The sequence below is a fragment of the Balaenoptera borealis genome (assembly GCF_965194805.1).
Source record: "Balaenoptera borealis genome assembly, chromosome: 14".
In the NCBI taxonomy this organism is placed as follows: domain Eukaryota; kingdom Metazoa; phylum Chordata; class Mammalia; order Artiodactyla; family Balaenopteridae; genus Balaenoptera; species Balaenoptera borealis.
The window spans coordinates 62,752,212-62,777,165 of NC_138875.1; the positions used below are offsets into that span (position 1 = coordinate 62,752,212).

General features: G+C 47.6%; 1 protein-coding gene across 50 annotated transcripts in view; it reads left to right on the forward strand.

The window, feature by feature from the left end:
* PRELID3A (PRELI domain containing 3A) overlaps window positions 1-24,954 on the forward strand; it is a 109,249-nt gene that overhangs the window by 23,887 nt on the left and 60,408 nt on the right. For 16 of the 50 annotated variants that reach the window (XR_014234299.1, XR_014234301.1, XR_014234302.1 and 13 more), the window contains exons 1-5: window positions 2,874-3,014; window positions 18,547-18,715; window positions 19,375-19,483; window positions 20,630-20,700; window positions 20,793-20,895. Coding sequence is in view for 43 of the 50 variants with exons in the window: in XM_082354877.1 (XP_082211003.1) it covers window positions 2,983-3,014; window positions 18,547-18,715; window positions 19,375-19,483; window positions 20,630-20,700; window positions 20,793-20,895 (484 nt within the window). In the remaining 7 variants the exon portion in view is untranslated. Of the gene's footprint in view, window positions 1-2,867; window positions 3,015-18,546; window positions 18,716-19,374; window positions 19,484-20,629; window positions 20,701-20,792; window positions 20,896-22,369; window positions 24,949-24,954 lie in introns of those variants that run through there. The other 34 variants (XR_014234300.1, XM_082354900.1, XM_082354867.1 and 31 more) reach the window with 15 other exon arrangements.

The following is a 24,954-nucleotide window of genomic DNA, read 5'->3' on the forward strand; positions in this document are numbered from 1 at the left end:
TTCCGGGAGCCCGTTCCAGCCTGCGGTGGACTACATAGCAGTAAAGGAGCAGGAAGAGCAGATGCGGACTCCTGCTTTGAAAGGTTTAGATGTGAAGTGGGGCACAGCTCCCAAGATGCTGTGTGGTGGGGCCAGGGGTCTCCACTTCTAACAGGCTCCTGGGCAGCTCTGCTGCTCCTGGACCAGACTTGGTGGAACAGAGTGAAACGGTGGTCTTTGACCAAAAATGGAGGTAGCAGTATAGACTTGAAGCCGGGTGTGACGTTCATCTGTGTTCAACAGGCATTGATTTATTGTGTGCCTATTGGGTTTCTGACTCTGGAAGTAACAAGGATAATGATAACCTAGTTCCTGATGGTCATAACACGTGGTGGTAAGTCTCGGATGCAAGTACGTACAAGTAGTGATGGAACCACAGAGGTGCTGACACCTGAGCCAGGCTTGGCCGCTGGAACCCAACAGCTGTGTGTGAGATGGCTTTGAAGGCGAGGCGGGTGCAGGTCACAGTGAGCCTGGAGGCCACCCTCACTGTGCTCCTGCCCTCAGGCCCCAGCTCCACCACTAAGTAATGTCTCTACAGAGATGTTTCCTGGTTAGGGTCTTGGTTTCCCCACAAACTCTCACTGCAATGTCTTCTGTCACCATTGGCCCAATTTCTTCAGCCTCATGCTCAATCGTGTTTGTGGAAAATGCTGATTGTAAATGATGATGCTTTTTTTTTTTTAAACTTTTTTTCCAGTGGTTTGAGAGATGGCAATTTATTTATTTATTTATTTATCTATTTATTTATTTATGGCTGCATTGGGTCTTCATTGCTGCGCGCGGGCTTTTCTCTAGTTGCGGTGAGTGGGGGGCTACTCTTCATTGCAGTGCACGGGCTTCTTATTGCGGTGGCTTCTCTTGTTGCGCAGCGCAGGCCATAGGCACGAGGGCTTCAGTAGTTGTGGCACGCAGGCTCAGTAGTTGTGGCTCGCGGGCTCTAGAGCGCAGGCTCAGTAGTTGTGGCACACGGGCTTAGTTGCTCCACAGTATGTGGGATCCTCCCGGACCAGGGCTCGAACCTGTGTCCCCTGTGTTGGCAGGCAGATTCTTAACCACTGTGCCACTAGGGAAGTCCAATGATGATGCTTTTTAAAGCCAGAATTACAGCACTGAGCTCAGAGCCCAGCACAGGGCGTGTTCCATAGCTGGCTACAATGGCCAGTCACTGCAGCATGGCTGTGGGGGATTCATCTCAGCTCTGCCCTCAGAGTGTGATCACTCGGCGCACTTTTACACCTCCTCAAACCCCAGTCTGCTCGCTAATAAAATGGGCAGCAGCGCTGACATGGGAAGATCGCCGTGAGGTTAGAGCGCAGGTGGCAAATGTGGAGTGTGTGGAGCGTGGAGATGGTGGGGCCAGGGTCCTAGCCCAGGTCTTTGGGCTGCTTCTGCTCTCTCCCCACTTCACTGACTCATCGCACAGGTAGGCTCGGGATGACCGCTCGCTGTGGGTGTTGCGCTGGGTGCTGACCTTACACCCCAGCTCTTTCTGCAGAGGGTCACCCTCTTCTCAAACTAGCATCTCGCTCCTCTGCATTTGAACTGTATTTGTGGTAGTGCAGGGTAAATACAAATCTAGAGTAAAAATGATTTTTCCTGAGTGCAAAAGGGAAAGGGTCTCTCCTTTACCCTTTCTTAAAGCATCTACTCTAAAACACTTCTAAGTTGTCTTTTTGAGATCTAGGTAAATGTTTTTATTTATTTTTAATTAAAAAAAACTTTTTTGGCTGCGTTGGGTCCTCGTTGCTGCGCGCGGGCTTTCTCTAGTTGCGGCGAGCGGGGGCTACTCTTTGTTGCGGTGCCTGTGCTTCTCATTGCAGTGGCTTCTTTTGTTGCGGAGCACGGGCCCTAGGTGCGCGGGTTTCAGTAGTTGTGGCACGGGAGGTCAGTAGTTGTGGTTTGTGGGCTCTAGAGCGTGCGGGCTTCAGTAGTTGTGGCGCATAGGCTCAGTAGTTGTGGCTTGCAGGCTCTAGAGTGCAGGATCAGTAGTTGTGGCGCACGGGCTTAATTGCTCTGCGGCATGAGGGATCTTCCTGGACTAGGGCTCGAACCCATGTCCCCTGAGTTGGCAGGCGGATTCTTAACCGCTGCGCCACCAGCGAAGTCCTACGTGAATATTTTTAAAGGCTAAGTAGGCCTTTGGCCAGTTGAAGAACCCAGGAATGTTTTTTCTCAGGGACATGGGAGCCATCCTTTTGAAACATTATCCTAACTTACAGGGAGCACCTGGCTTCAGGCTGCAACCCTACCTTCTATGGGAATGAGAAATATATTTCTCCTTTGGACAAAGACAAGTAGCGAACCCAAGTGGCCACTCCAGTTGCCGGGTTAATTTAGGATGAGCTCTGACAAGCGGTGCTGTCAGTCCGCTCACTTGACATCCGGGTCTCTAGGGTCGCACCTGCCTGGCTACATAAAGGGTTGGATTTCGTGGGGTCTTCGAACCCCGCAGCTGACTGCCTGCGAGGGGCCTCACGTTCTGGTTTAAGGCCTTTCCACACCTGCTTCTTCCTTCCCCGCCCCACTCCGCGGAGAGACTTGTTGGGCTGGTGGAACACACACACTGTTCCTTATTCTTCCCAACAGTGGGAACCAGCATGGCTGGAAGGAGCTTTGGGAAAATTTGGACCACCTGACCAGTAGGAATGAGCCCCGCCCCCATCCCCGCAGTGGCTCCAGGGGGCCTCGCCCCGCCCCCCGCCCCCGCCCCGCTGCGTAGTTGGTGTCTGCCTCAGGCACGGCTACTGCCAGTCCCTCCGCGCAGCCGTGGTGCCGCCGCTCTCGTGATGGGCGGGCGCCCCGCCCAGTCCCGACCCGCCCACTCCCTAAATGCCTGGCACGCTGCGTCCACACGCCCCGCCCCCCCGCGGAGCGGAGCATCCCGGCCCTGGAGCTTCCCCGGGCCTGTAGCACCCCGGGACGCGCTCTGTGTGGGCGGCGATGAGGGTCTGGAGCTCGGAGCATGTGTTCGGGTGAGCCGGCTGCGGCCGCAGTGGGTCCAGACTGGCCTGGGCCTGGGCCGCGGCCTCCGGGAGGGCGGGCTCTGTCCCTCGTTGGGCCGCGCTGCGGGCAGTGACCTGAAAGGGCCCGGGGTGGGGGGACCGCGTCTTCGCCCCCGCCGGCCTGGCCTCACGTCGCGCGGGGCTGTCACAAGGGGCGGGGGCGGGACCCGCCGAGTGGCTGATCACGGCCTCCAGAGGGAGCCGGCGTGGGCACGTGGGGGCTTTGGCCCTGAATGCACTGTGGGCACGGAAAGCCTCCAGCTGATTAAAAGTGCCCTCGTGACCTAGGCGGTGTTTTCTCTTGTCACTTTATCTGTGACACTCTGAGCTCATTCTTTCATATTTTTTAAAGGAACTAAGATATTTAAATTCTTTGATCCCACTTAGAACAGCATTTCGTTTTTTAATTTAAAAAATACTGCATGAAATAGAATTGTCATCCTTTGGCCTTTTCATGTAAAATTATAATGAAAATTTATCAGTGGGTTAAAAACCTCCAAAATTATTTTAATGAAATTTTTAGACTTGATGGGATCCAATTTTAGTGTTGATTTTTGTACAGCCTGCAGCCTGTAGAAAAATCTCATCTGGGGTTCCATTCCCAGACTGACTCCAGCGATTTTCTCAGTTCTCCCAAAGATGGGGCATGGCGGGCACTATCTGGATGCAGAGGGGACAGGTTAAGTTCCTGCAGATGGTGGATGCCCAGGCTGTGCAGCTCAGGCCAGGACTGCCCTACAAATTCAGGAAATGTTGGTCGACAAGCAGAAGTGAATTGTCAGCTGTGAAAAGTCACTATTGATAATATTCACCCATTTAAATCATACAATTCAACGACTTTTAGTAAATTTACATAGTTGTACAACATCTCCGTAGTCCAGTTTTAGAACATTTCCTCATCCTGCAAAGACCCCTCATGCCCATCTGCAGTCACTCTCCACTCCTCTCCCCAGCCAGATCAGTATCTGCTTCCTGTTTCTATGGATTTGCCTTTTCTGGACACTTCACATAAATGCAATCATACACCAAACCGTCTTCTGTGTCTGGCTGCTTTCACTTAGCATGATTGTTGAGGTTCATCCGTGTGGTAGTGTGCATCCTTGCTTCAACCCTCACTTCATTCATTTTGTGTCCCTGGGACGTAGTAGGTGCTCAGAGAGGGACCAAGGAATATCCTGGGGAGCAGATGTCCTTTGAAATGAGGGCGACTGTCCACCAGAGGAATTCCCGTCAACCCCTGAGCTCCTGTGGACTGGGCACAGATCTCCTCCCATTGATTTTTGAACTTAAACGCTAAGCGCCATGATGAGAATTGACAAATGTGGAAGACAGCTGTGGGGAGGTCACGCGGCTGCCAGGGCGGGTGACATGATGCTGTGTGGCAGCATCACATCTGCAGGACGGTACAGATTTGGAAGCCTGGCTTTCTAGCTGAGCTTACCGTGGAGTTTTCCCCTTGCTTAGTCCCTTGAAATCCCTGATTTTTTTCCTCTGAGGATTACACACATTTTTCTTTCTGTACTTGTTTTCTGTTTATATGTTTGTTGAATATTTGATTGGAAATTAATAAATTTACTCTTGAAAGGCCAAAAATAATCAGGCACAAAGACTCTAAAAAATCTTTTTTATTGAAATACAGTTGATTTACAAGGTTGTATTAGTCCCCCCCACCCCCTGCCGCACCACAGACATGTGGGATCTTAGTTCCCTGACCAGGGCGCAAAGTGCGCCCCTGCAGTAGAAGCATGGAGTCTCAACCACTGGACCACCAGGGAAGTCCAATAATGTTGTATTTGTTTTAGGTGTACTGCAAAGTGATTCAGATATATATATATATACTCTTTTTTAGATTCTTTTCCATTATAGGTTATTACAAGATACTGAGTATAGTTCCCTGTGCCATACACAGGTCCTTGTTGGTTATGTATTTTATATATAGCAGTGTGTATATTTTAATTCCCAACTCCTAATTTAATTCCCTACCTTCCCCGTTTGGTAATCATAAGTTTGTTTTCTATGTCTGTGAGTCTATTTCTGTTTTGTAAATAAGTTCATTTGTATCATTTTTTTATTAGATTCCACATATAAGCAATATCATATGATATTTGTCTTTGCTTGACTTTTACTTCACTTTGTATGATAATCTCCAGGTCCATCCATGTTGCTGCAAATGACATTACTTCATTCTTTTGTATAGCTGAATAGTATTCCGTCGTGTACGTATACCACATCTTCTTTATCCGTTCATCTTTAGATGGACATTTAGGTTGCTTCCATATCTTGGCTATTGTAAATAGTGCTGCAGTGAACATTGGGGTGCATGTATCTTTTAGAATTATAGTTTTCTCTGATATATGCCCAGGAATGGGATTGCAGGATCATATGGTAACTCTATTTTTAGTTTTTTGAGGAACATCCCTACTGTTTTCCATAGTGGCTGCACCAATTTACATTTGCACAAACAGTGTAAGAAGGTTCCCTTTTCTCCACACCCTCTCCAGCATTTGTTATTTGTAGACTTTTTAATGATGGCCACTCTGACTGGTGTGAGGTGGTACCTCATTGTAGTCTTGATTTACATTTCTCTAATGATTAACAATGTTGAGCATCTTTTCATGTGCCTATTGGCCATCTGTATGTCTTCTTTGGAGAAATGTCTATTTAGGTCTTCCGCCCATTTTTTGATTGGGTTTTTGTTGTTGTTGTTGTTGTTATTGAGCTGTATGAGCTGTTTGTATATTTTGGAAATTAATCAGTTGCATCGTTTGCAAAATTTTCTCCCATTCCGTAGGTTGTCTTTTTGTTTCGTGTTGTTTCCTTTGCCGGGGCACGAAAGCTTTTGAGTCAAGTTTTCCTCCATTGTTCACACACCGAAGAAACCCTGGGCACTGGAGATCAGACAGAGCTGAGAGCAGTATAAACTCCCACAGAAGTGGAGAGCCCTTTGGTTTCAAGTAGATTAAATAGTAGTGGAAAATATAGGACCGAAATAGAAACATATAGAAAGGGGCACTTAAAAATTAACAGGTTTGTAAATGCAGGTTTATAAATCCCATCCTTACAGCATTGACTGAGGTTTCAGGTGGACTATAACAAAATGTTTAATAACAGCCAGTATGAGTAGATTCCCAGCAGAGTCAAGGCCGTACACTGCTTGGATTCCAGCAGCTCCCAGGAGAGATCTCTAGTAGGCAGTGTCCCTCTCAGGGAAGTAAGGAGGAGAGGCTGCCCTAAAGCAGGCTTGCTCTCTGGTCAGGAGGAGGGAACCCCCTCCCTTTTTAAATAAGAGAAATGGAATGTTACAGGTAGGAGGTGAAGTGCCCACTGTCCCCTCCTAGTGCTGTTCCCTCCTCTCTCTCACAGGCGGTCATGATTGTGAACCTGGTGGGTAGCCTCCTGAAGGTATATGTTCCATAAACAAAATGTAGTATTGTTTGTTTTTTTTAAATAGAAATCACTGGCACCATCTTGTACAGATCTTTTCAGTTTCCCTTTCTTCTCAACAGTGTGTTCCTGAGATCTGTGTGTGTGTGTGTGTATCTGTTTGAGATCTGGGTGTATGCATGTACACACACACATTTGTATCTCAGCTGTATAATATTCTAATATTCCATTTATTCCATAAAGAATATGTCACCATTTTTTCTTTCTCTTATTGAAGGGACATTGTTTCCCCCTTATTACAAATCATGTTGTGGTGACCACTCCTGTGTATATTTCTGGGTCACTTAATCAAAGGCCTACTTAGGCCAGAAATCCTCAAACTCGTCAGCAGTAGGACCTCTTTACACTCTTAGAAAATATTGGGGACCCAAACAGTGTTTGTTTATGTGGGTTAAATCTACTAATATTTACCATATTAGAAATTAAAACGGATAAATTTTAAGATATTTATTAATTTATTAAAATTAACAGTAATAAACCCATTACATTAACATAAATAACATTTCTTAAATTTAAAAAACCTGTAGTTTCCAAAACCCCTCAAAGTAGTGAGAGTGGCACTGTTTTGTTTATTTTTTCCCAATTTCTATAATGTCGGGCTGCATAGACACTTTTTTTATTGTCAACAGATTTTATTTTTTTTAATTTTTAATTTTATTAAAAAATAATTTAATTAATTAATTAATTTTTTGGCTGCGTCGGGTCTTAGTTGCGGCACGCGGAATCTTCGTTGCAGCATGTGGGATCTTTCATTGCAGCACCCAAGCTTCTCTCTAGTGGCACATGGGCTCCAGAGCGTGTGGGCTCTGTAGGTGCGGCACGTGGGCTCTCTAGTTGAGGCACACAGGCTCAGTAGTTGTGGTGCGCAGGCTTAGTTGCCCCGTGGCACGTGGGATCTTAGTTCTCCGACCAGGGATCCAACCTGTGTCCCCTGCATTGGAAGGCGGATTCTTTACCACTGGACTACCAGGGAGGTCCCTGCATGGACGCTAACTTGATGGTCCTGTCGGCTTCTGCATTCAGTGTTTGCAGTCTGTTGTTTTGGTTGAAGTAAATGATTAAAATCCAGCCTCACACTATATGTGAGTAAAACCTAGTTGGCAAAGATATTTCAAAAGTCTTTAAAAGTAGTCGTGGTTGTTCTTTGCTACTGCAACGAAACAAGCAGTAGTTTCTCAAATTAATTGCAGTGTAAAATCTGACACCACGAAGACCAGAGTAACTGGCCCGTCTCATACTTTGAATGACTCCTTCTCCCATGTGATCTGTGATGTCTTGCACTGGTCACTTGGCTGTGTGGGTCACCGGGTACAGTGTGGGGCAAGCAGCAGGCCCATGGTAGTGATGCAAGTTTTCTAAAATTCCAGTTTTCACTTAGAAGCTCAAGTTTTATCTTTGGCAGCAAATGCCATCAGGTGTTTTCCTCCAAGTGACAGGCTCACTTCATTAATCTTTGAGAAAATGCCTGTCCGACACCCACGTCTGAGTGACCACAGTTTGTGGTCAGTTGTTTCAAGGAGAAGTGGTGGCTGGGGAAGCACAGTAGCTGGGCTGCCACCCCTGTGGCTGCCAGTGCTTCCCTACCAGCGAGGCCTCCCGCGTCCTTTCTGTGCCCTCGCTCAGAACCAGGGATCCAGGTGTAGTAAAATGTGTCCTTTTACTCTCTCATCAGGGATGGGCCCTGAGTGCACAGCTCAGCAGTGACCACCATGCAGCCTTGGCCCGGCTGTCACTCCTGGGGAGAGGCTGGCAGTCTGTGGCCTGACTCAGGCTCCTGCAGCTTCAGCTGATGTCATGCGGCCAGAAGGGCAGGCCCTCCCAGCAGTGCCCAGGCTCCCGGGGGGGCCAGAGAGCCCAGCTTTGCGGGCCTTGCTCCAATAACCACTGGGCTGGCCCGGGGTCTCTTGGGGTCTGAGCACTTTTCCTTTATCTTTTTTTAAAAAATATATATTTACTTTATTTCATTTCATTTCCATTCCATTTCATTTTATTTTATTTTTTTATTTCATTGCGCTGGGTCTTAGTTGCGGCAGGCGGGCTTTCTTTTTTTTTAAAATAAATTTATTTATTTATTTATTTATTTATTTTTGGCTGTGTTGGGTCTTCATTGCTGCAGGCGGGCTTTCTCTAGTTGCGGCGAGTGGGGGCTACTCTTTGTTGCGGTGTGTGGGCTTCTCATTGCGGTGGCTTCTCTTGTTGCAGAGCACAGGCTCTAGGTGCGGGGGCTTCAGTAGTTGTGGCACGCAGGCTCAGTAGTTGTGGCTCGCAGGCTCTAGAGCGCAGGCTCAGTAGTTGTGGTGCACAGGCTTAGCTGCTCCACAGTATGTGGGATCTTCCTGGACCAGGGCTCGAACCTGTGTCTCCTGCATTGGCAGGCGGATTCTTAACCACTGCACCACCAGGGAAGTCCCCACGCAGGCTTTCTTAGTTGCGGCTCATGGGCTCCTCACCTGTGGCCCGCAAGCCGCTTAGTTGTGGCATGTGAACTCCCAGCTGCAGCATGTGGGATCCAGTTCCCTGACCAGGGATCGAACCTGGGCCCCCTGCATTGGGAGAGCAGGATCCTAACCACTGTGCCACCGGTGAAGTCCCTCCTTCAATTTTTTTTTTTTTGGACTCCTTATTATGCACGTTATGCAAGAGTGGAGACTGGAATAATGAGTGCAGTGCCCTCCTGCAGGCTAACAGTGCCTCTCACAGATGTCTGGTCTCACGTGCCCCCATCCCCTGCTCCTTCCCCTGGGTTGTTGTAGGCAGGTCCCAGGCACCCTGTGTCCTCACCCCACTTCCTATTTCCGACACCCTCACTGAGCGTAGAGTTGCCTTGTTCTTCCTCTCCGATGCCCCCAAGTGGGACCAGCAATTGCCCCCTCCCTGGCTGCCAGCCCAGCCGTGTGCCCCCAGCCCCCAGTGCTGCTGCTGGCCCGTTCCTGCAGGATGGGCACGGAGGCCTCCCTGGTGCGGCTCACAGGCCACCATGCTCACCGTGAGCCTCGGCCAAGGCTGGGGACCTTTATCCCGAGGATGAACTTCAGCAAGTCTCCCTTCTGCCTCTCCCAGGAGTGGGGCCCATTCACATGTCCACCTGCAGGCCTGGCTTCCTGCTCCCACGTCCTCCTGACACTTGACATTGCCAGACTTCTCAGCTTTTGCCAGTCAAATGAGTATTGGGCTATTTTCTTTAACCAAGAAGTGTGTGATACTGACTTGTGTACTTAAACCTTGTAATTTAAAAAATATTATTTTTAAAAATAAGTAAATTTATTTGTTTATTTAGTTTTGGCTGCGTTGGGTCTTCATTGCTGCGCGTGGGCTTTCTCTAGTTGTGGCGAGTGGAGGCTACTCTTCATTGCTGTGCGTGGGCTTCTCATTGTGGTGGCTTTTCTTGTTGCGGAGCACAGCCTCTAGGCGCGTGGGCTTCAGTAGCTGTGGCACACAGGCTCAATAGTTGTGGCACACAGGCTTAGTTGCTCCACGGTATGCAGGATCTTCGCAGACCAGGGATCGAACCCGTGTTCCCTGCATTGGCAGGCGGATTCCTAACCACTGCGCCACCAGGAAAGTCCCTAAAAAATATTATTATGTTTATCTTTTTCCTGCATCATTCTGTTGATGTCTGGAAATTATTTTTTATGTGTTTTAAGCATATGGTATTTAGTTGAAATCATCAATTAGAAAGATGCAGAGTTTCTATATAAAAGAAGCATTGTGTGATATGTGCTTAATACAAATATTTATCAACTTTTAGATAATTTCAAGTAATTTTAGAAGGCAAACCCTATTCTGCCTCAAGTAATGATTTTTATGGGAACTACTCTGGGGAACTTGACTTACAAAGCTCACAGCTTATTTCACTGGGCAGCCTCCATCCCCCGCCTCTGCTCTCATGAGTATGTGGATTCTCCCTCCTTCCCCAGAATTGTCGACTGTGCCCCTGACAGTTCTTTTCCTGAGAAGAAAGGCTCCCTGTCCCCTGCAGAGTGATCAGGACCAGCCTCATCTCTGCTCCTTTATTCCTTTATGTTGGAGCTGGTGGACATGTTAGCGCAGTGACACGATTCCACAGCTTGAAAAAGCATTTCTTTGTTAAAGAGCGGGGCTTCTGGACCTGACAGTGCAGAGGCCATGCGTGTGACAGAAAGATCGTGGAGTAAGGGCTGGGAGGCCCAGCTCTAGTCTGTGTCTCATTGCTAGCTTTTTGACCTGGGATGAGTGTTTTATGAGGATAAAGTAAATTCATGGTCAGTAAGTTATATTTAAAAAGGACATCAAAGATGAAACAGAAACCTTCAATATGTTCATAATCTTTGATGTTTAATTTAGTAATTTCATTCTAGAAATTTACCCTAAGGAAAAAGACATATGTTGAAAGGCTGGTGTGAGCCAGTTTGCCCTGCTGCCTTCATTGTACAGTGAAGGTTGGACACGATCAAAATAATCCGCCAGAGGAGACTGGTTCAAGATGGTGGAGTAGAAGGGTGTGTGCTCACTCCCTCTTGTGACAGCACCGGAATCACAACTAACTGCTGAACAGTCATAGACAGGAAGACACTGGAACTCACCAAAAAAGATACCCCATATCCAAAGACAAAGGAGAAGCCACAATGAGACAGTAGGAGGGGCTCAATCACAATAACACCAAATCCCATAACTGCTGGGTGGGTGACTCAAAAACTGGAGAACACTTATACCACAGAATTCCACCCACTGGAGTGAAGGTTCTGAGCCCCATGTCAGGTTTCCCAACATGGGGATCCGGCAACGGGAGGAGGAATTCCTAGAGAATCAGACTTTGAAGGCTAGTGGGATTTGATTGCAGGACTTTGACAGGACTGGGGGAAACAGAGACTCCACTCTTGGAGGGCACACACAAAGTAGTGTGTGCATCGGGACCCAGGGGAAGGAGCAGTGACCCCATAGGAGTCTGAACCAGACCTACCTGCTAGTGTTGGAGGGTCTCCTGCAGAGGTGGGGGTAGCTGTGTCTCACTGCAGGGACAAGGACACTGGCAGCAGAAGTTCTGGGAAGTACTCCTTGGTGTGAGCCCTCCTGGAGTCTACCATTAGCCCCACCAAAGAGCAGGGTAGGCTCCCGAGTTGGGTCGCCTCAGGCCAAACAACCAACAGGGAGGGAACCCAGCCCCACCCATCAGCAGACAAGTGAGTTAAAGTTAAACTGAGCTCTGCCCACCAGAGCAACACCCAGCTCTACCCACCACCAGTCCCTCCCATCAGGAAACTGGCACAGACCTCTTAGATAGCCTTATCCACCAGAGGGCAGACAGCAGAAGCAAGAACTACAGTCCTGCAGCCTGTGGAACAAAAACCACATTCACAGAAAGATAGACAAGATGAAAAGGCAGAGGGCTATGTACCAGATGAAGGAACAAAATAAAACCCCAGAAAAACAACTAAATGAAGTGGAGATAGGCAACCTTCCAGAAAAAGAATTCAGAATAATGATAGTGAAGATGATTCAGGACCTCAGAAAAAGAATGGAGGCAAAGATGGAGAAGATGCAAGAAATGTTTAACAAAGACCAAGAAGAATTAAAGAACAAACATCTAGAAGAATTAAAGAACAAACAGAGATGAACAATACAATAACTGAAATGAAAAATACACTAGAAGAAATCAATAGCAGAATAACTGAGGCAGAAGACCGGATAAGAGACCTGGAAGACAGAATGGTGGAATTCACTGCCACGGGACAGAATAAAGAAAAAAGAATGAAAAGAAATGAAGACAGACTAAGAGACCTCTGGGACAACATTAAATGCAACAACGTTCGCATTATAGGGGTCCCAGAAGGAGAAGAGAGAGAGAAAGGACTCAAGAAAATATTTGAAGAGATTAGAGTCGAAAACTTCCCTAACATGGGAAACGAAATAGCCACCCAAGTCCAGGAAGCGCAGAAAGTCCCAGGCAGGATAAACCCAAGAGGAACACGCCGAGACACACAGTAATCAAATTGACAAGAATTAAAGACAAAGAAAAATTATTGAAAGCAACAAGGGAAAAATGACAAATAACATACAAGGGAACTCCCATAAGGTTAACAGCTGATTTCTCAGCAGAAACTCTACAAGCCAGAGGGGAGTGGCACGATATATTTAAAGTGATGAAAGGGAAGAAACTACAACCAAGATTACTCTACCCAGCAAGGATCTCATTCAGATTCGATGGAGAAATCAAAAGCTTTACAGACAAGCAAAAGCTAAGAGAATTCAGCACCACCAAACCAGCTCTACCACAAATGCTAAAGGAACTTCTCTAAGTGGGAAACACAAGAGAAGAAAAAGACCTACAAAAACAAACCCATAACAATTAAGAAAATGGTAGTAGTAACATACATATCGATAATTACCTTAAACATGAATGGATTAAATGCTCTAACCAAAAGACACAGGCTTGCTGAATGGATACAAAAGCAAGACCCATATATATGCTGTCTACAAGAGACCCACTTCAGACCTAGCGACACAAACAGACTGAAAGTGAGGGGATGGAAAAGATATTCCATGCAAATGGAAATAAAAAGAAAGCTGGAGTAGCAATACTCATATCAGATAAAATAGACTTTAAAATAATGTTACAAGAGACAAGGAAGGACACTACATAATGATTAAGGGATCAATCCAAGAAGAAAATACAACAATTATAAATGTATATGCACCCAACATAGGAGCACCTGAATACATAAGGCAACTGCTAACAGCTATAAAAGAGGAAATCGACAGTAACACCATAATAGTGGGGGACTTTAACACCTCACTTACACCAATGGACAGATCATCCAAACAGAAAATAAAGAAACACAAGCTTTAAATGACACACTAGACCAGATAGATTTAATTGATATTTATAGGACATTCCATCCAAAAACAGCAGATTACACTTTCTTCTCAAGTGCACATGGAACATTATCCAGGATAGATCACATCTTGGGTCACAAATCAAGCCTTGGTAAATTTAAGAAAATTGAAATCGTATCAAGCATCTATTCTGACTACAATGCTATGAGATTAGAAATGAATTACAGGGAAAGAAACGTAAAAAACACAAACACATGGAGGCTAAACAATACATTACTAAATAACCAAGAGATCATTGAAGAAATCAAAGAGGAAATCAAAAAATACCTAGAGACAAATGACAGTGAAAACACGATGATCCAAAACCTATGGGATGCAGCAAAAGCAGTTCTAAGAGGGAAGTTTATAGCTATACAAGCCTACCTCAAGAAACAAGACAAATCTCAAATAAATCTAACCTTACACCTAAAGGAACTAGAGAAAGAAGAACAGACAAAACCCAAAGTTCGTAGAAGGAAAGAAATCATAAAGATCAGAGCAGAAATAAATGAAATAGAAACAAAGAAAACAATAGCAAAGATCAATAAAACTAAAAGCTGGTTCTTTGAGAAGATAAACAAAATTGATAGACCATTAGCCAGACTCATCAAGAAAAAGAGGGAGAGGACTCAAATCAATAAAATTAGAAATGAAAAAGGAGAAGTTACAACAGACACTGCAGAAATACAAAGCATCCTAAGAGACTGCTACAGCAGCCCTATGCCAATAAAATGGACAACCTGGAAGAAATGGACAAATTCTTAGAAAGATATAACCTTCCAAGACTGAACCAGGAAGAAATAGAAAATATGAACAGACCAATCACAAGTAATGAAATTGAAACTGTGATTAAAAATCTTCCAATAAACAAAAGTCCAGGACCAGATGGCTTCACAGGTGAATTCTGTCAAACATTTAGAGAAGAGCTAACACCCATCCTGCTCAAACTGTTCCAAAAAATTGCAGAGGAAGGAACACTCTCAAACTCATTCTATGAGGCCACCATCACCCTGATACCAAAACCAGACAAAGATATCACAAAAAAAGAAAATTACAGACCAATATCACTGATGAACATAGACACAAAAATGTTCAACAAAATACTAGCAAACTGAATCCAACAACACATTAAAAGGATCATACACCATGATCAAGTGGGATTTATCCCAGGGATGCAAGGATTCTTCAATATATGAAAATCAATCAATGTGATACACCATATTAACAAATTGAAGAATGAAAACCATATGATCATCTCAACAGATGCAGAAAAAGCTTTTGACAAAATTCAACACCCAATTATGATAAAAACTCTCCAGAAAGTAGGCATAGTGGGAACCTACCTCAACATAATAAAGGCCATATACAACAAACCCACAGCAAACATCATTCTCAGTGGTGAAATACTGAAAGCATTTCCACTAAGATCAGGAACAAGACAAGGATGTCCACCTTCGTCGCTGTTATTCAACATAGTTTTGGAAGTTTTAGCCACAGCAATCAGAGAAGAAAAAGAAAAAAAAAGAATCCAAATCAGAAAAGAAGATGTAAAACTGACTGTTTGCAGATGACATGATACTATACGTAGAGAATCCCAAAGGTGCCCCCAGAAAAGTACTAGAGCTAATCAATGAATTTGGTAATGTAGCTGGATACAAAATTAATGCACAGAAATCTCTTGCATTCCTATACACTAATGATGAAAAATCTGAAAGAGAAATTAAGGAAACATTCCCATTTACCATTGCAACACAAAGAATAAAATGCCTAGGAATAAACCTACCTAGGGAGACAAAGACCTGTATGCAAAAAACTATAAGACACTGATGAGAAAAATTAAAGATGATACAAACAGATGGAGAGATATACCATGTTCTTGGGTTAGAAGAATCAATATTGTGAAAATGACTATACTACCCAAAGCAATATACAGATTCAGTGCAATCCCTATCAAATTATCAATGGCGTTTTTTACAGAACTAGAACAAAAAAACTTAAAATTTGTATGGAGACGCAAAAGACCCTGAATAGCCATAGCAGTCTTTTGTGTGTGTGTGTGTGTGTGTGTGTGTGTGTGAACATAAGAACTATAAGAGTTGAAGTCATTTGGGCAGATAGCAAGGAGTGTGATTGCTGGATCTTAGTATGTAGTGTTTTTTTTTTTTTTAATTTTTTATTTTATTTATTTATTTATGGCTGTGTTGGGTCTTCATTTCTGTGCGAGGGCTTTCTCTAATTGCGGCAAGTGGGGGCCACTCTTCATCGCGGTGCGCGGGCCTCTCACCATCGCGGCCTCTCCTGTTGCAGAGCACAGGCTCCAAACGCGCAGGCTCAGTAATTGTGGCTCACGGGCCTAGTTGCTCCGCGGCATGTGGGATCTTCCCAGACCAGGGCTCGAACCCGTGTCCCCTGCATTGGCAGGCAGATTCTCAACCACTGCGCCACCAGGGAAGCCCGCCATAGCAGTCTTGAGGGAAAAAGACAGAGCTGGAGGAATCAGACTCCCTGACTTCAGACTATACTACAAAGCTACAGTAATCAATACAATATGGTACTGGCACAAAACCAGAAATATAGATCAATGAAACAGGATAGGAAGCCCAGAGATAATATCCATGCACCTATGGTCAAGTAATCTATGACAAAGGAGGCAAGGATATACAATGGAGAAAAGACAGTCTCTTCAATAAGTGGTGCTGGGAAAACTGTACAGCTACATGTAAAAGAATGAAATTAGGACACTCCCTAACACCATACACAAAAATAAACTCAAAATGGATTAGAGACCTAAATGTAAGACCGGACACTATAAAACTCTTAGAGGAAAACATAGGAAGAACACTCTTTGACATAAATCACAACAAGATCTTTTTTGATCCACCTCCTAGAGTAATGGAAATAAAAACAAAAATAAACAAGTGGGACCTAATGAAACTTAAAAGCTTTTGCAAAGCAAAGGAAACTACAAACAAGACAAAAAGACAACCTTCAGAATGGGAGAAAATATTTGCAAACGAATCAACGGACAAAGGATTAATCTCCAAAATATATAAACAGCTCATGCAGCTCAATATTAAAAAAACAAACAACCCAATCAGAAAATGGGCAGAAGACCTAAACAGACCTTTCTCCAAAGACATACAGATGGCCAAGAAGCACATGAAAAGCTGCTCAACATCACTAATTATTAGAGAAATGCAAATCAAGCTACAATGAGGTATCACCTCACACCAGTCAGAATGGCCATGATCAGAAAATCTACGAACAGTAAATGCTGGAGAGGGTGTGGAGAAAAGGGAACCCTCTTGCACTGTTGGTGGGAATGTAAATTGATACAGCCACTATGTAGAACAGTATGGAGGTTCCTTAAAAAACTAAAAATAGAATTACCATATGACCCAGCAATCCCACTACTGGGTATATACCCAGAGAAAACCATATTTCAAAAAGACAAATGCATCCCAATGTTCATCGCAGCACTATTTACAATAGCCAGGTCATGGAAGCAACCTAAATGCCCAGCAAGAGACGAATGGATAAAGAAGATGTGGTGCATATATACAGTGGAATATTACTCAGCTATAAAAAGGAATGAAATTGGTTCATTTGTAGAGACGTGGATGGATCTACAGACTGTCATGCAGAGTGAAGTAAGTCAGAAAGAGAAAAACAAATCTCGTATATTAACGCATATATGTGGAACCTAGAAAAATGGTACAGATGAACCAGTTTGCAGGGCAGAAACAGAGACACGGATGTAGAGAACAAATGTATGGACACCAAGGGGGGAAAGTGGCGGGTGGTGGTGGTGGTGTGATGAATTGGGAGATTGGGATTAACATGTATACACTAATATGTATAAAATGGATACCTAATAAGAACCTGCTGTATAAAAAAATAAATAAAATTCAAAACAAAAAGCAAAAAAAGAAATGTAAGGTTTCCAAGTTTAAATGATGATGAAAGTAATATAAATAAAAGAAAAGCTAGATTAAAAAAATAATAATAATGCGCCAGAGGGGTCTGGTTACACCACTGTCCACAGGGTGGCCTGTTGTGCAGTTACTTAGAGTCATATTTCTGATAATAGCCTCATGATGCAGGAAAATGTTCGTCTGTTACATATAAAAAGCGGTGATCAGTGCATGTAAGGAGCATGATCCCAGTTTAATTCCTGAGTGTGTGCATGTCTATGCATGCATGCGTGTCTCCAGGTCTTGGGTCTGGGCTGTGTCTGTACATGCCGCTCAAACCTGTGTGGGTACATATGGGGAAACAACGGTGTTGTCGAGACGCACTCACCTCTGTGGGGATGCACCTGGGCGCGCATCCTGAAGGAAAAACCAGGACAGCAGCGCCTGGGGAAGGTCCACCCTAAGTACCCCAGACTCTGAGCCCTTGGACGCCCTTACGGCTGCTGGCCTGAACAGGCCCAGAGCTCCGGGGAGCAGGGGCAGCTGTGTGGTCTCTGATGTCAGGAAATAAACAGGGACACTGGTGTCCACCCCTCACTCCAGGGCTCAGGGCCAGAGGGGAGGGGTGGAGTCTACAGGATGCCTGCACAGACTTGTCTCCAGATAGTGAAATTGTGGATTTTTATTTTCCTCATCCTGTGTTATTTTTCAAAATTTTGAATACATTTTTTAATAATCAGAAAACATATGTAGCCATTTCAAGTCACATACTGTTTAGAAGTTGGAACAAAGTAGTTACTTCAGGACCTCATAGCTGGGCAGCAGCTGTGGGCGATTCTTGTTGGGCAGGTGTGCTGCTCTGGCCTGTGGTGGGCTGCAGGGGTGAGGCGGGCAGTCAGCAAAAGGGCCCCCACAGTTACTGCGACCAGGTGGAGGCAGAAATGAGCCCTGGCCCCCTGGCCTTGCAGCCCACAGAGCAGCACGGAAGGTGGTGACAGGCAGGGGATAGGGACATTGTCTCTTGCCCAGAAGCCCCAGACCAAAGGGTTCTACCTCTTTAGGCTCTGCAGGGCTGGGGAAGTAGGGGGCCCTCAGCCAAGCTGGGACGGCCAAGCCTGAGCCTGGTCTGCGCCCCCCGCCCGCCCCCTGGTTGCCCGGGGGATCAGGGATCCAGGATCTGGATCCAGAGCCCAACTCCTCAGGCGTATTTGTTGGAACAAAGCCTGAAGAACAGGGTTGACCTGACTTTGGACCCACTGCCCGCTCATGCTGGTGGTTGCGTTTTCCTCCAGCCACCCGTGGGACACAGTCATCAAGGCTGCCATGAGGAAGTACCCGAATCCCATGAACCCCAGTGTCGTGGGCGTCGACGTGCTGGAGCGCAGTGTGGACAGCCGGGGCCGGCTTCACAGCCACCGCCTCCTCAGCACCGAGTGGGGGCTGCCCGGCCTCGTGAGAGCGGTGAGCCCCCAGTGGAGCCCGGCTGCACCCGCATGACCCCCAGCTACACTCACACAGCTGTCTACACCCGCCGGCCCAGCTGGCACCATATGCAGGGAATGACAACCTTCCCATTTGGGATTTCTGGGAAGCCCCAGAGATGGTTTGTTTCTCTGTGAATTGAGTTAATCGTCCACCTGAGTGTTCAACACATCCCCTGACCCACCTGCAGTGGGGACACCGCCCACAGGACCCCCAAAATCCCATGACCCCTGGTCCCCCACCCTTCCCCACACCCAGTCCCCCCACCCCAGCCTCATCGTCCTGCCTGGTGTGGCCTGAACCCCAGAGTTGGCTCCGCACAGCGGGGGCCCAGGGGGTGGGGGTCAGGGTCGGTCCACAGCTGACTCACCAGCCGGACCTTGACCTCAACCTGGCCTCAGCGCCCCAGTTCCTGCCCTGCTTTCTCCTCTGTCTAAGCACCGGTCCCTATGTCCCTGTTTCATGTGTCCGTCCCACCTGCTGGACAGAGCACCTGGAGGAGCTGGAGGTGCTGCTGCGGCCGCACCTGCGTCCCTGGTTGAAGAGACGGGTAGCGGATAGGAAATGGCGGTCGGTGTTCCAGGATATAAGGTGGAGTTTCTAACATGTCACTATGCTGGTTTTGCTTTGTTTTTCAGATTTTGGGAACCAGTAGGACTTTGACATACATCAGAGAACATTCTATTGTGGATCCAGTGGGAAAGAAAATGGAGCTCTGTTCCACCAATGTAAGCAATGGCCACGATGGTGCGTAATGTCTTCATTTAATTTTATTTCCAGCCCACCTTTGGTCTAAGTGATCTTTTATTTTTAATAGAAAGGCTGAGTTTATTTAGCAGTATCTTACTTGTCTTTTATTCCAGTATAAAAATGTATAGAAGAACGCACATAATGATGTGAACACACCTTTGAAACCAGTGGGCAGGCCAGGGGACAGACTGGCAGCCCTGGGGCCCCCGTGTGCCTCCCCAGTGCCTCCCCGCCCCCCCAGCCGCCATCCTGCCCGCCAACAGCACACTCGGCTCTTCGCAGCCACTGAAACAGCCACTTTCTTCCTGGCCTCCTCTCTCACATCTCACAATGAAGAACCATTGATATTGGCCTAATGCACATTCAAAGAGCGTGTTGGGGGAAATGGGTGGCCCGGGAGCATGGTTTACGTCAGGCCCCTTACCCTGTGGGTCGTGTCACTGTGTGCGGAGGCTCGTTGGTTTACCGCCTGGACCTCTGTCAGGGGCCCCCTTTCCTTGGCCAAGGCAGCCCTTCTGCAAAGTCACAGGGAGCCGGGTGGGTGTGTCCACATCAGCCATTACTGACAGTTTATATATTGTTCTCTCTTCTCCTTCACTTGGAAAATTCCTCTTCCTCCTTCAAGAAAGCTTAGTTGTCAGTAAAGAGGGACGGTTCTTGCTGTTGTAGGAGGTCTAGTGGAAAGGAAGGGCTTTGGGCGGGACAGCCGCATGCCTGCATCCTGGTTATCACGGAACCGCTGTATGGCTGCGGGTGTCAGTGATCAACCTGTTCTGAGCCTCACTTTCCTTTTCTAAAAAAGAACAAACCTCACAGTATTGTCCTGAGGATTAATGAAAGAAAATGTTTATTAAATACAGAGCCTGGCATAAAAATATTGCACATACAATGATGACAGCTAATGAGCCCGGCTCAGGTTTGGGTGGGGTGTGAAGGGAGGGCGGTGACCGTCGCCAGGAGTGGCCAGGACGTGGTGTCCCTGAGCCGTACTTTGGCCGTGCCTCCTGGGCCTTGGTGGGCCTTGGCGTTTCTTCTATTCTGGCTCCAGTAAGTGCAGATTCAGGGATGGGAGGTGGGGGGGCAGATGGTCTGGGAAGAAATCCAAGAGAAATAGAACCTACAGCCATTGTTTCCTGTTTTAAGATCACACTCACAAACTGGGTGTCGGTGAGCGAGAGGCTGGTGTACACACCCCACCCAGAGGACCCAGGAAGGTAAGCAGACATTGAACTCCAAGGCTGGGGCGGGGCGGGGGTGCCCCCCACCCCCCAGCTGCTCAGCTCCTTCACTTCTCGCTCTCCTGCAGGACCGTGCTCACCCAAGAAGCCGTCATCACCGTGAAGGGGATCAGCCTCGGCAGCTATCTGGAAAGTTTGATGGCCAACACGATATCGTCCAACGCAAAGAAGGTACCATCTCTAGCTGTTCGGGGGCCAGATGAGCGGGGGTCCTACTGACCGTGGGCAAGTGGGGAGGGCTCCAGGCCTGGGGGAGCACAGGCCAGCAAGGCAGCCACCCCTTCCAAGAGCCGAACCATCTGGGCTCAGTTAACAAGACATACCCCACACATCCAAGACAGGTGTTGGCGTGGGCAGGCAGGACATTCGGAATTTTCAGCAGTTTCATATTTAATTGGCATTGAGTGGCTCTGGCTGAGCCTCTCCGTGTGCAGAGTTTCCCTTTGCCTCTCGCTCTGGTGGGATTTGGGAGCGAGCCTTGTGGAGGGAGTGGCGGAGGGATGGACCAGGAGGCTGTCAGCCCTGGCCTCCTCTCCAGTGGGGTTGGCATGAAGAGCTTGGGTGTGTGGGAGGCACATCCCAGGCAGTGCTGGGTGCCAGAGCAGGGCCTGGCTGTTTGCCCAGCTCCCCTTGCCGTCCTCCTTCTGCCGCCACCCCGACTCTCCCCTCTCCCCTTCTCTCTCTTGTTCTTTTTGGTCGGAAGAGATTCTTCATTCTGGGACCAGTGGGATGGCACCTAAGCCGTCCTTCCCTTCCTACCACGCTCAGGTCACGGCTTGGCCAAGAGCCATTTATGCTTGTGTTTAGGCTAATTGGTCTAGTCACTAATACAGAGCCAGTCTGCCCTATTTTTAGAAAAATCCAGATTTGAGGAAGGTCGGCAGTAGCTCAGCTCAGTTCAAGAAAGTCGGGGAGGCCCCCTGCCCAGAGCAGCATGCATCATGTCCACTCTGTGAGCCCTGGGGACAGAACCTGACCAACTCACTTTGTGTGTCCGGGGTCTGGCTTAGGGCAGGCCTGAGTGTTTGCTGAAGAATATTCTGGGAGGAAGGCGGCACTGGGTGAGGCCAGAGTCACCTCAGCCCTTTATGAGAAAAGTCAGGGGAAAGTCAGTGAGGCCAGATCAAGGTCTTTTATTTCACTTTATTTGGGGGTTGCTGTTTTGGAGGCCTATGGAGAATCATGGCCGCCCCAGCTGTGGTTGCCATCCGACAGCATCCCAGCCAAGTTCGGGGGATGCCGGGGCATCCAGCGGCCTGAAGATGGAGGAGAAGCCAGAGGGGGAACCGGAGGGGGAGATGGAGGTGGAGAGGCGGGTTGCCCCGCACGCGGTTCAGGAGCCAGAAGTTAGGGGTGACTCACGGAAGAGGCTGAGGGGCCGCGCTCCCATCACTGCCCTCAGTAGGTGACGGCACTAATGAGGGGTGCGGACTCAGCATAGCTCAAGCTGGTGCGGGAATTTCAGGCAGAACAGGTGCCACCTTATTTCTGGGGCTGAGAAGCTGCCTGCAGAACGTCTTGGCTGCGTTTGCTGCAGAGCCGCGGGGCTGTCCCTGTGCATTTATGTGACCTGCATAGCCTGCTGTCTGCGGTGAGACAGGCAGGACTTCTGACACCACGTTGAAATCTTTCTGTGTTGCTCCAGGGGTGGGCTGCTATTGAGTGGATAATTGAAAATGCTGAACGCGCCCTGAGCTAACGAGGCCTGCAGCGCCCCTGTGCTGAGCGGTGGTAACTACAGGATTCTTGAACCTGGGGAGGATCTGGTGCCCACTCACCGTGTGCATGGCCTGCGTGCTGGGAGGGGGTCTGCAAGACACAGCTGCATGGGGGTCTCCAGCCCTGTAGTGAAAAACCTAACTGGGTTCATCCTCCTCCGAATGCACCAACTCGTTTCGTGGCAGGATTTATGTTCAGGTTTGTTATCTCGTCTCTGAGGGCAGTTCAGCTTCTCCTTCAAGCTGTTCTCAGCACGTGGTCATGTGTCCCAGGACTGGTGTGTCCTCAGCAGGAAGGCTTTCACGAGCAGGTCCAGACAGTGTGAAGGGCTGATCTTATGGGGGCAGTTTTCATTGGGGGCAAGACTGGAATACCTGCCCACGTTCCTGTGAAGGTGCCCCAGGCCTGGGCGTCAGTGCTGTGGTGAGAAGGCAGCCCTCCTCCCCTCGTGCTGCCAGCTGTGCACCCTCACTGGCCAGTCGCTTTTAGTGGCCGAAGCCGTTGCAGCATCTCCTTGAGCTTCACAAACACTCCTTGGTTTCCTAGGCCAAGTGGCTGGGGTGTCAGAGCGGATTTGACACTCGTGTGGTCAGCAGTCGTCTCTGTACTTCGTAACGTCAGAGTTTCCTGCTTCCCTCTGTTCATGGAATCCTTACACTCCTGCCTTGAACCTCCTCTCACTCTTGGCTTTCCGAGCTGTGCTGCTCTGGGCCCTGCTTCCCACCATCAGTCGGACGGTCGGTCGGTCTGTCTGTAGCATGTGTGCACACTCAGCGCCTCTGTCAACAGACGTGAGCCCCATGGCTCAGGCTCCTTTAAGAACTTCCTGCTGATTTTGTTTAAGCCACTGACGCTTAGGTTTGCCAGGACCTTCACCTTGAACCCAGAATCATGACCTTCTTCCTTGGATGAACCACTAGGGTGACCTCATGCAGAGAGCCTGCCCACCTTGTGGGCGTCCTGCTTGTGCGTGTGCATGTGTGTGTTTGATGGTGTGTGTGGAGTGTGTGTGGTGTGTATGTGATGCTGTCACTTTGAGTTGTGGACTCTGTCACATTCTGTTTCCTCATAAACTAGAGCTAAACTGCCTCAGTCTTTAATCAGATGCCTCACCAAAAAAAATACCATCAAAAAGCAGGAAAAGGAAGAGAAGAAGGAAGAAGCGAGTCTGGAGTGCGGTTCTGGCTGGGTTGGGAGAGGCGGGAGCTGCTGGGCCACAGCCTCCACCAGGCTTGTCAGTCATGACCACATAGGGCAGGAGGCCCGGCTGGTGGTGGCGCCCGTGGAGCGAGGCCCGGGGAGCAGACCTGCTGGGAGGAGGCTGGGCCGCCGCTCTGCCCACTCCATGCTGAGCCACGCACCTGCTCTGCCACCAGAGCCAGGTTTGCTCAGACGGCTGTGGGGCCTTATCTGTCCTCCCTCAGCTCCAGCTCTTCTGCCGACTCTCGGCGTCTCACTAAAGAGCTTGTCTCTTTTCAGAGGACACCCCATTTCCCTCACTCGCCCTTGATCCACAGTCTCACTGCCGGTCTCTTCACACACATCTGGCCACCAGTTGTCACCTCAGAGGCAGTTGACGTGTGTCCCTGTCTTACCCCCATCACGGATCTGCACACGCTAGAGTCGGGGTGTCCACCCCGATGGCGACACAGGGACAGTTAGGATTGGTCGGGATAGCCGCATGCTCTGCCCTTGGGCTGCAACTAGACTGTCCCGCCGTCCGGGGCCCCCGGCCAGCCCGCAGCCTGTGCTGCTCCTCACCACGCAGGCACCCGCAGCCACTGTCAGGAGGTCGCAGCAAAAGAGCTGTGATTTCAAGCTCTGAGCTGTCCTGTTAGCGTCAAGGTACCTCCCACTGGGAGTTCTAATTTTCTCATTTTCAAAAGTAAAATGTAGTATCTCTTTTAGTGTGTTTCAGATTATAAAAACTTTAGAGAAGCTCTCCTCCGTAAAGGATGGGTAGAACTATACTCTACTGTGGTTTTTTTAGATACTGCTTTTTCTTTGATAATAGTACTTCCAATCCGAAATGAAATGAAATTCATTTTTATTTTTATGAGAATATTTTATGCACATAGCGTAAGGTGAAATAGAGTTAAAAGTTTTATGACAAAAACAATCCCTCTTACCTCTTCTGCAAAGCACTTTTCTACCCTTCTGAGGGGGCTGTTGACTCTTTTGGTAGTTTTGGCATTTACTGTTAGATTTCTAAATAAATAAGCATATTCTGCTATTTCTTGATTCAACAATTTTAGACGTTATCTGCTGACTTCCTGCCGTGGTAGATGGTTATTTTCTCTCTTAAATCTTCTTCCCCTCTCCCATTTCTCCAATGTAGCTATATTGTCACTTATTGTTAAAAGCACATTGGTTCCATAATTAAAACATACATAACTATTGTTTACTACCAAGTGAAAAAGTGTACTGTAATTACATTTTCTTTCTTTCTTTCTTTCTTTCTTTTGGCTGCACCGGGTCTTATTTGCGGCATGTGGGATCTTCGCTGCGGCA